The sequence below is a fragment of the Uloborus diversus genome, chromosome 2 (assembly GCF_026930045.1).
Source record: "Uloborus diversus isolate 005 chromosome 2, Udiv.v.3.1, whole genome shotgun sequence".
In the NCBI taxonomy this organism is placed as follows: domain Eukaryota; kingdom Metazoa; phylum Arthropoda; class Arachnida; order Araneae; family Uloboridae; genus Uloborus; species Uloborus diversus.
The window spans coordinates 175,374,857-175,386,972 of NC_072732.1; the positions used below are offsets into that span (position 1 = coordinate 175,374,857).

General features: G+C 32.6%; 1 protein-coding gene across 1 annotated transcript in view; it reads left to right on the forward strand.

Moving 5' to 3' along the window:
* LOC129217511 (all trans-polyprenyl-diphosphate synthase PDSS2-like) overlaps positions 1-12,116 on the forward strand; it is an 18,461-nt gene continuing 6,345 nt past the window's right edge. The window contains exons 1-3 of the mRNA XM_054851824.1: positions 1-56; positions 9,583-9,944; positions 11,699-12,032. Of these exons, the coding sequence (XP_054707799.1) occupies positions 9,652-9,944; positions 11,699-12,032 (627 nt within the window). The 5' untranslated portion in view covers positions 1-56; positions 9,583-9,651. The remainder of the gene's footprint in view (positions 57-9,582; positions 9,945-11,698; positions 12,033-12,116) is intronic.

Consider the following 12,116-nt stretch of genomic DNA (forward strand, 5'->3'; position numbering starts at 1 on the left):
AAAGCATCAACTGGAGAGGAAGTTGAGTTTTCCTTCCGATTTTTTCGACCGTTGAGGTAAGTAAAGCCATTTTGCATTCTTCTGAAGTAATTTTCGCACGGAAAGAGATAGATTTCCTTCATTTTTAACCTCTTAAGACAAAGGGCGGATCCATAAATTCTTCAAGGGAGGGGCGAGATGGCGTTTTTAGAACTTTAATTTTGGAAAAATTACAGAATTTCCAAACCCTCTTCCCCTAACATAATCGAATATCGTTTAAAATTGCGTTTCTAGAATTGCAGTTTTGGAAAATTTACAATGGAATGGAAAGTTCGCAAACCTCATTCGTTCCTCTAACGGTAAATGGTTTAAAATCGCTTTTTCAAGACTTCAAGTTTGACAAATTCCGTAAAATTTCTGGTTGAGAGCCCCGTTAAGTTTACCAGAGGTTGTTTAAAAAATACGTTTAGAAATGCGTTGAAAAATTTCCGGTATGAGCCCCTCAAGGGAGAGACGATCGCCCCATCGCCCCTCCCTTGTATCCGTCCATGCTTAAAACCCGAGAAAAAATCACTGTTAAAAAATTTTTTTTACTGCTGCATGTTGTAGTTTTGTGACTCTAACGACATAAAAATAAATGGAAAAATAAATATTTGATTTTTTGACTGTAAAAAATGATGAACCATCATTATGTGAACGTGAGAATGGAATACGCAAAAATAAAACTTGTGGATGAAATTTTGTTTTAGGTTAATTTTAAGTTTGGGACTTGCTTAACAAAATAAAACACTTTAACCCTCTGACTATTCAGTTTTTTTTTTTTTTTTCGCTCCAAAATCTTTATATTTTTTATGCGTAAGAAATACATAAAACATATGTACTCAATTTATACAAACTACGTAAGACATTATACTTAGTATGATAGATCTCAAAACAAGATTCATAGAAACGTTCAACTTCGCATTCTTGTCACAAAATTAGATTTTTTTTTTTTTTTTTTTTGATTTTGCAACAGCTATTGTAGCACAGCGGTTTTACAACAAGCAACACTTTCGGTAAAACTCTTTTTTGATTGAATCAAGCGCTATGTGAGTTGTAAAATGGACGAGCGGTCAAACTAAATACTTCAAAAAATGCATTACCGACAGTTAAATGATAAAATGACGGAATAAGGTATTAAAAATACACGTGAAAATCGCGAGAAGAGCAAATGTTGCTACTTCTATGTTGCCCATGAAAATCGCGGGCTACGCGCAGTGACGAATCCGGGGGGGGGGGAGGCTATGTGGCTGCAGCCGCCCCCAGACCAGAACATTTTTTTAAGTCTTTTTTTTTTAATGTCTATCAATTCTTGAAATTTTTTTCTCCTTTCTAGCTATTTTTAACTATTAGTTTACGATTTATCAGATTTTCTTTTTTTCTATTTCGTTTACACCACCTACAACTGCCATGCGCAATTTTTTAGCATCCTTAACAAATATTTAAAATTTTGCCTTTAAATTGCTTAGCAATTTTGTCTGAAATGCACGATTTTTTTTATTTTTTTTTATTCACTGACATTTAAATTCTAAAATTTTACCTTTGAATATCAAATTTTAGATAATTTCAAGTGTGAGTGAGAAAATTTCATTAACCAATAGCACCTTAGATAAACAGATAATGAAAACATAGTTTTAAAAAACACGTTAGTTTACATTGATAAACTTTGGTGATGACAAGGAAACATAAAATTTTTAGACCTCAGCCGCCCCCAAATCAAATCTTGGATTCGCCACTGGATACGCAATAAGACAATTTCTGTGAAAAATTCGAAGTAGAAGAGAAAACATATCCTAACGTTTTACACCGCAATAAGGGCCAACTTCAATGAGTTATCATCAGCTATTTTTGTTTGAGGTTGATAGGTTACCTTTTTTTTAAAAAAAAGTAACCTATGTTGTCATTTACCTGATGATAATGAAATTAAAATGTTTTCAGTATAGTTCACTAGTTTTAAATGATTTTTGAATAAAGACTAATTTTTACGAACTTTTTTTTTTATCAATATATCCAATCAGATACGTCTGATATGAAGAGGTTAACTTTTTTCCTTTCTTTTTTATCCAATCTTATAAACCGTCATTTAAACTTTATTTTTAAGGTAAAAAGACATTATGTCTCTAACACAACTAAACACAATAGAAAAAACTAGTAGTTGAAGGGGAAAAAAGATAATAAAAAACTTCTCTAACATTTCTAACAAAAATCAAAAATTGTCCTTCCATTTAGAAAAATAGCAAGAACATTTTAGCGAAGCAATCGTAAGAAATATGACATAACCTAAATCTGAAAATTGTACAGGATAAAGTAAATGATTGTAAGCTTTGTAGTAGAGAATATAAACCTCGAAAAAATCAACGAGACAAACTAAGCAAATTACAAAAGATTTTTTTTTTTTTTTACAATTCTGTCCATATAATCTCCCCCACAATTTTTTCATCAAATACCTTTACAACGCATTAGTTATGAAAGTCAACATTTTTTTTGTCCTTACACACTCAAAGGAATTGTAGTTTACAAGAGTTTCAAAATAAATTCGATCAATATTCGAGAACTCTCCCCCCTCCCCCATAATTGAATTCCATCTCTGTTTTTACGGATTTTGAACAGAAAATCCCCCCTCCCCCCCCCTCCCCTTTTTTTTGTTTGAAACTTTCGAGTTTAGACCACAATTGAACCGTGTTGCTGCAAAAGTAGGTATCTCCAACTCCAATTTTTTCGCAAATGCGTTTTTTTCCCCTTCAGTTTTTTTTCATCGCAATACTCAGGTAGGCAGGCTGAGACAGTTAGAAAGTTTCAAAACGATCCCTTAAATCAGCGATTCTTAATCGGTCCGTGAAAAAAATATAACAGTTCTCAGAGATTTTTTGCCTGGGAAAAATTTTCCTTACTCTTGAAAAAGAAAAGCAATAACAACAACAATAATAATATCCTTTACGACATTTTTACGCGAATATCATGATTAACTTTCGTAAGTTTCTAAACTCCTTAGCCAATTTTTTTTCTAACGTATAACTGTTTCGATAATTATTTATCTTAACATTTAAACATTTTTTGTGACGCAAGTAAAGTTTCATTTATCTTATTTCGTTGTCATTTAATATAATTAAAAAAAAAAAACACTCAGTCGTCCACATTTTTTTTTTTTTTTTAATTTTAAACATACCCCCTGAGTCAAAAAGTTTTTTTTTTTTTTGTACAAAAAAACAGAAAGAAAGAAAGGAAGAAGGAAAAGAAAGAAAGAAAAGAAAGAAAGAAAAAGAAAAAAGGAACGAAAAAAAACTTTACCGGTCCAGAAAAATCAAATTTTTCAAACTCCACGAGGGAAGATTTTTTTTTTTTTTTTTTTAATGAAAAAAAAAAGAAGAGGAAGAAGGAATTTTTTAAAACAGCTTTTGCCGGTCCTCGAGTCAAAAAAAAGGTTGAGAAACGCTTCCCTAAATGATTTGAACCAGAGTTTCCCAAACTGTGGTTCGCGCACCCCAGGAGTCCGCGGTATCCAGCTGAAACGTTAAATATAATTGAGATTGATAAACAAGTAACGATGTTTTAATTCGAAAAGAAAGCACATTTATAAGGAATAAAAAAGTTATTGCTTTTGTACGTGCATGACGTAGTTGCCCCCCCCCCTGCCACGGAAGTTAACAAACTACACATTAATTGATTTTGTGCACGCGATAAAGTTAATTTTGCTACAAAACTAGATTAAGTAAAATGCAATGTACTTAGTATGTGGTAAACTGATGAACAAGAGCGGTGAGCAAGGTTGTAACACTAGTGCAAGTGGAATTAGTTGATGTTTTTATCTGTATTAACGGTAAGCATACTTTTTTAGAGTTATAATTACATTTAAAAGCATTAATAATGCATTCATTGTGATGCATGAAACTGCTTGGAGTTTACGGGGACTGGTGACTAATAGGGAATAGAAGGTGATGGCTCCCGATAGTTGAGGCAAACTTAAGCAGGCAGCATTGTGAAGGCTACGCAGATCCTAATCACAGCATTATCAACTGCCAAGGCAGGTTTGCCCGAACTATAGTTAATAATTAAAGTTCTAATACGCCATAAAAATACAACTCATATGAAAAATGAACACATTTAAACTAGGCGAACAGTGTTTTGTTCACTAACTTTAAAAGTTCATTTTTATTAAACTTGTAGAAATTTGGTGATAACATTTTAATTCCTAATTGAATTTCAAATAGAATTTTGCTTCTATAACTCAAAATAATGATGTAAGAAATGAAAACCAGATAAGAGCTCTGAAAAATATACAAATCGACGAATAAATAAATTTAAAGGAAAAAAAACGTAAAAATATACTGAAGAAAGAAAGATTTATCTGTGTCAAGTCATTTTTTTCGCGCGGGGGGAGGGGGTTGAGGTTTAATTTTTCCGGAAGGGGTTCGCGGAGGACTGAAGTTTGGGAATCTCTGGTTTAAGCACAATAAAACAGGAAATTTTTTGTTTTTCATATCTTTTTGTAGCTACAGATAGGTGAATTCTACCCATTTTTTTTTTTTTTTTTTTTTGGAGATATCTACTTTTGCAGCCACACGCTTTTGTTATCTCTTATGAGAGAAATTACGCTTTTTTGAAAAAAAGGCCATTAACGTAACGACTTTACATTCCCAAATGACATAAAAGAATAACTTCAAGCATGCATTTTTTGTTTCTTTGTTGACAATACATTTCATCACGTAATTGTTTCCATATGTTTTTTAACAAAAAAAAATGGTTTGACAATAATACTGTTGGCAATTAGCTTATTTTGGAAATAGTTTGTTGTTTCATGCATTCTTTATTAGCTGCAGATTATGAAAAAGAACTGCTAAAATATAACGTGACACACATACATTATCCATTGAAACGTCGTCGCCGAGTGACTTTCCCTAATCCACGTCATTCCTGCCTTGCTTCGTGATACTATCTAATCAGCCTTTTAAACTTTACGCAAATAGTTTTGTAAAACAAAATATTTTATTTTTCTGCTTACATATATGTACCGTCTTTTTCTTTTCCGATACGATATGTCATTGCGCGATTTCTGTTTTACAGGCTGGAAGAAAGTTGAAAGGATTACTTTAGACAGTTAAATTTTATTTACCGTGATTGGAAAATCAACAATTAGTTTGTTTTTAAAACTAAACCCATCTTTATTTATTTTTAGAGGAAATTGATGAACGCAAATGGCGTAAACGTTTTAATTGATTTTCTTTCGCTCAAAACTGTGTTTTCAAAATTTGCATTTACATAAGCAACTCTAGCAATAAAAAGTATTTACTCTATGCATTTGTAACTTTGCAAATATGACAATTAATCATATTACTGAGCAATAAACCTCTAAAATCCAGTAGCGGATTTTTTTTGGGGGGGGGGAGCAAAAGGATTAATTAATTTAACTATTTTATTTATTATTTTAATTGACTTCTTTTTTGCATTTTTATATAGGTTATTAAAAAGAACACTAAACGCACACAGCATATTTTGAATAAAAACATTCTTGTTTGTTAAAGAAGTAATACTGGAGTCAGAGGCCCAGAGTGACAGAATACATTTAACTCATTGGTTTCGAATTCAAGGGAACGTATTATCGCCATTCCTCTATTAATTCTTCTTTGGTGGAATCAATAATTAACATTTTTTAAAAAAATGTGTAGACGCACCTAAAAGAGTCATTTTGATCCAGAAAGTTATTTGCGAAATAGTACATTTCATTTTTAGCTAAAAAAAAAATGCAAAATGAAAGAAATCATATGGTAGTTTCTTGAGAAAACCATGATTATTAATGGAAACGGCATGTAGTATCAGTATGTTATGTCAACTGTGTCATAGCTTTTAGAACAAATCAGCAACTGTTTTGAAATTCACACAAAAATAGTTTCTAAATTTCATGAAAACTTCGTTGGGAAACATCGAATGGGGGGGGGGGGCTATTCAATTTTCCGGGCCCACTCCAGAAGATTTTTCTGTATCCGCCCTGCTAAAATCGGATGTACATATTATATTTGTGTGGGTTTTTTATTATTATTTATTTATTATTATCTTTTTTAATAATAATAAGTGGATGGTGAAAAAAAAAAGTTTTGGTGTGATTTTTTTTAATAATAATGATGAAAGTTAAGTTTAAAAAAAAAAAAAACACTTTTTTTGGGGAGGGGAGAAAGGTGCTTTTTTTAAATTTAAGTAATGATGAATGAAAGTTAAGCGGGGGAAAACCCCACGATTATGGGAGAAATGTCAAACACTTGTCTAAAATATTTAGTTAAAGTTATTCATATACATTATTGAAGAATCATTGCACGTTCACTTTGGTATCAAGCGTAGAGTTTTTTCCGAAAAAAAAGTTAACAAATAAGAGAAAAATTCAATATACTGTAAGTGTAAGGAAAAATATAGTCTTTGTAAAAAAAAAAAACAGGATGTGGTTTTGCAAAGATTTTTTTTTTTTCAATTGAAAGTCGAAAAGTATCATCCATGTAATGAATGATCAGGTTAACTTTAAGAAAGATAAAATGAAAATTAAAGAAAATCATGTTTCAGGTTTTCGCCTACCTTGAACAAATTGAAATTTAATTTAATGTCACATTTTGAAAGCTGTCTGTAAAATTAACAAATTCAATGTAGGGGAATGTGGGGCTAAGTTATTTCACTTTCTCCACGTTAAAATAACTTACTTTTTCAAAATGAACAAATTGGAAATTTGTTCTGGAAATTACAGTATATAAACAAAGAACAATATATGTATTTTATAATAAAACTTGCATCAAACATTATTATTATTTTTTTTTTATTATTTATTTTTTTTATTTTTATTTTTTTGGGAAACATTATTTTTTATTTCCACATTTCCAAAAAAAAAAGGAGGAAATTTTTCACTTCTTTTTTCATGGGACAGAGTGAAAAATATTTTTTTTAATGAAATATTTTCTATTTCATCGTTAAAGATATTTTTGATCAAATAAAAGAGTGAATGAATAAATGAAAAAGAAATGAAACTATAAACAAATAAATAAATAAGTTAATGTATGAAAAAAAGTTAATGAATTTAAAAAAAAAATAGTGAATCAATAAGAAAATAAGTGAATGAATGAATAAATAAGGGAATTATTTAATGAAGAAAAGTAAATAAAATAATTAATAAATGAATCCAATAAGATGCTTGGGTTTATCAGTTCTATTTCAAACAAATCTAAAGAAGTTCTTCTGCCCTTATATAGAAGTTTGGTAAGACCTCATTTGGAGTATGTTGTTCAGTTTTGGTCTCCTTATCTTAAAGAAAGATATTAATGTATTTGAAAGGGTTCAAAGGCGGGCTACAAGGCTAATAAATGGACTTTCTTATTTAGACTATGATTCCAGGCTTAGAAGGCTAAAAATGTACAGTCTAGAGCAAAGAAGAGACCGCGGGGACATAATTCAGTTGTTTAAATTTATTAAAACGAAAGATGTTACGGGGCTGAAGTTTAGCACTGAAAACAGGACAAGGGGTCATTGTTTTAAGCTATTTAAATCTCAGGCTAACACGGATATTAGGAAAAATTATTATTATAGCAGGGTGGTGGAATCTTGGAACAGCTTACCGGGAGAGGCGGTAATGAGTACCTGGAGTAGATAGTTTTAAGAGGACCATTGATCTTCACTGGGGATTGTAAATTGACTAGGACCAGTCTAGGACGGCCCAGAGCCTGTTGCTGGTCGTCACTTTTGTATTTGTATTTGAATACGTTAGTGATTTGATAAAGGATTAAATAAGTAAATGAAATGAACTACCTCACTTCACCCCATCCGCTTTGCCCCGCATGAACTTGACTAACTTTACAAAACATTTAAAACAAATAGATGCTGCATCAAACATTACTAGATCCGTATATTACTAGGTCTATAACAATTTTTATTTAAAATTTTAATAACAAGAACTTTATCCTTTAATAATGACAAAAATAATTTTAGACTTACAAAAAAATATTACAAAATGAGTATCAATTTTTGAAAATTGCTTGAGCTATCATACTCTTTAATTTTCAGAGGTATTTTTTTCTTGACTAGAATAGACTACATGTGTTACTACATAGTCAAAATATTACTAGGTAGGTGGCTCTAAAAGCAGAGTAAACATTTCACCATTTCACTTTGCCCCTCATCCCCTTACTTCCCCGATCGAATAAGTTTTCAAAATATCTGTTATTCTCAATTTTTACTTATTAAGATATTAAGACTTTCATAAACATCAAACAAAGAAAGTTCAGATCCAAGAAATTCCCTAAAAAATGGATTTTTCAGTGAGAATTTCGGGAAAAAAATTTTACAGTAAAAAAATCACGATCGAAAAAGCGATACATTTTCATCGACGAGCATGAAAATTATAAATGTCCTACATCTTTACTAATAATAAAGCGCAAAGTTTCTCTGTCTGGAGGATGTTTGGGTCTCTGTAACGCGCATAGTGCCTAGACCGTTCGGCCGATTTTCAGGAAATTTGGTACAGAGTTAGTTTGTAGCATGGGGGTGTGCACCTCGAAGCGATTTTTCGAAAATTCGATTTTGTTCTTTTTCTATTTCAATTTTAAGAACATTTTCCGGAGCAAAATTATCATAAGATGGACGAGTAAATCACGAAATTATCATGACGTGGAATGGGAGAGCGAATGAACATAGCCAATTGGCTAGAAATTCCTCATCCATTATTTGTAAACATACAGGCGAACCGAATGATTTTTAATTTTCAACTACGGGCAAAGCCGTGCGGGTACCACTAGTTAAAAATAAGTAATTTGTGTTTTGCGAGGTTGATTTCATTTACTTTCGATCATCGAGGATACTTATGGATGACGTTTTCGCCGGACACCTCAGACTTCTTCATGAACACTAGTGAATTCAAAAGTGTGCATTTAGTTATAAATGGATCATGATCTTACTCTTCATCTAATAGGGCGTCAATTTCAGACTTGAATTTGCTCTGAAGACGCCTCAGCCTGGAGACATGCCAGGCGAAATGCCATCCTGAAGCATCTTGGATTTCCTGGATGAACCACGCTTATAAACCCAGAAAGTAGTTGTATCATAGACGCAGGTCATGAAAGCCTCAGTTATTGTATTGTTTTAATGAACTTCCAACTGAGAAAACTCGTGGAATAGATGCGAATATTATGTATAATAAATCTGCATAAGGCCTTTTTGAATCAAAAACAAAATTCACTTGGTACCCTATGTCATGAATTGAACATTATGAGACTGTTTATCAGGAGAAAAAAAAATTCTACCGTAAAAATGTTTTTAGATACAGTAACACCAGTTTACCATCCTTGTAAGTTGACCTCCTGTCTAAGTTTAGCACTAAAATACTGCACCGCAAGTGGTCAACTTACGGAGGTTTCACTGTACGATTACTTTTCCTTAACTCAGGTTCTGTGCGTTAATGAAAGCAACTAATTTTCTAAACAGAAGCAACTAAAACTTGCCAAACCAAGTTTACAATTAAAGACTTAATGATATTTTTCTGTATTTATGTGTGACTATTGATACTCAACCTTACTTGTTTCTTAATATTCCATTTTTCAGAAAATGACGAAAAATAAAATCGCAATGCAAAGGAAAAGAAAGTGAAAGATTTGAAAAATTAAATAAACTATGAACGTGAATAAAGTTCTTTGCCAGCTCAACAGCATTTCATTTTGTGTGCCAAGATTAATATTTTTCCAAGCGAGCCACACCCTTAGCCATACTGTTCGCTTATCTGACATTCCTGATATTTGCACAAGTGAAGAATGGAATACTGTTATCCAAGACAGCAGAGCAGCACTGCAAAGGTATACAGCCCCTAGCAATTCCTTGGGTTACAGGAATCCTATTTCAGTGAATGCTGTCGTTCAAAGATTACAGAAAACATCCAGCCGTCATAGTCATTTGATTAATGCTTTTAGGTAAGTAAAATTTAATCTTTTATAACGTAAACTCCGCTCACACGCTAATTGTTAAAACCGCATTTCGTCTTGATTTATTATACTTCAAAATAGAAATACTTGACAAACTCAATCACAGTTCCTGACATTTCAAGTAAAATCAGGAAATAAATAAATAATAGATTTCAAACATTAACACTGTTAGAAAAGCGTATTAAAATTAGTGATGTGCCGAACCGTTAATAATGTAGATCCACGGATACGGATCATTCGGGTCTAGATCTGCAAATACGGATTCGGGCCTCAACTTTTTTTTAATTCTATTTAATACCGGTCCAAAGGTAAAATTTGTTGACGGAAGATATTCTCAAGAGTTAAGACACGAATTCTTTGAAAAAAAAAAATCAATATACTATAGCGAAAACATCATCAGGAATATAATTTATTTGTAAAAGAATTTCTAAGGAGAATAGGAGCGAGTCAGTAAGAATGGAACCGAGAGAGGAATGTGACAGCGGAGGAATGGGACAGCGGAGAAATGGAGAGCGAGAGGAGTGGGGCAGCGGGAGGAATGCGACTGCATTTAAGTAGAAATAAAATGTGAAAAGTTACCCCTAGCTTATTCCGCAGATGTAGCAGCAAGTGTCTATAGATGTTACACCTACTGGACAAGCTAGAAATAATATCTCGATTGATAAAATGCAGTCATCCCCATTCCCCCCGACTCACCTCTACCAACGAAACTACACAACCAGGAGCATCTTTACAAACGATAAACTAAGAACTTTGTCTCACTTATTTCAGTGAATGCTTAGAACCCCCAAAATGCGAAATAATACAATATCCAAATCAATAAAATTGACTATTTAATTGCTGAAGTGATACCTTGTAATTTTAAACAGAACTAAAACTAATTTAAGCGGAACTGAATAGTATTTTATAGCTGTGTAAAATTTCAAATATGTGATAAAATTTAGGAAAGTAAAATATCCGTTTTAGATCCACCAACGTAAAGGGGATACGGATACGGATCAGATCTTTATTTTCCTTTGGTACCCCCCCCCCCCCCTCCGAATGAAAATAAAGATCCCTCGATATCCAACACATCAATAATTAAGATACAAATATCGTAAAACATACATAATAAATCTATATCAATAAAACACAAAGGAAAGGGAAAAGTAAGATTGTTTGTAATCAATCCCATAATTGCATACAAGCGTTAAGGCAGGGTTGTCAAGGTTTTCTTTTTATGCATTAAAAAATAATATTTTGGCAGCCGTTGCGTGGTGCTCCCCTAACAATATTCTTATACCTATCTAAGGGGGCGAGCCCCATAGATTAGAAACCACTGAGCTAAAAGTTTAAAAAGAAACAAAAACCAGGGCTGCGGAGTCGGAGCGAAAATTACCGACTGCGAGAGCTTCAGAACATTTGATTCCGACTCATTTCGCCCCAAAATCAGTCCGACTCTGACTCCGTAAGCACTGGCAGAGAGTCGGTCTTTGTGGGAAAACGACAGATTCCGACTCCTATTCTTGGAAGTTTAAGCCTTCGACTCCTCACTCCGACTCTTTCCCCCCAAAATCAGTTCAACTCCGCAGCCCTGATAAAAACTGCACGGAAACAAATAAAATTAAAAAAATGGTTGTGTTCAGTATTTAAGTAACATTGGATTAAATTTTCTGTACAAGATGCCTGTATATGCTTGATAAAAAAATAATAAGTTTTCTTCATTTCCCCCTCTTTATTTATTTATTTATTTTTTTTTCCAGGCAAGTGCTGAACAACACCGACGAAGCAGCCAGCAGACTGCGGTGGCCAGGTTTGATAACATTACTGATATCTAAGGGGATCGGCTGTCCTTTCGAAACAGATAACTTCATTAGTAAGAGAGCAGAAGATGTCATTTGGTCGTCACAAATCCTTCTCGCCGAAATCATCAATTTACTTCATTGCCACAACGTATTCCGTAAAGAGAACTGTATCCTATCTTCATCAAGGAGAAAAAAAGAAAATTTTAGAACATTCAGAAGGATGGAGCAAATAGTGAGTGATTATTTCACGTCATCGACAGTTAGCAGATTCTCTGGATTAAGGAATAGCAAAGTAGGTATTTATAAGTATATCGTTCATCCGGTTTATTTCAATGTTTTAACTTAAGCAACGCAAAAATAAAAAAAAAAAAAAAAA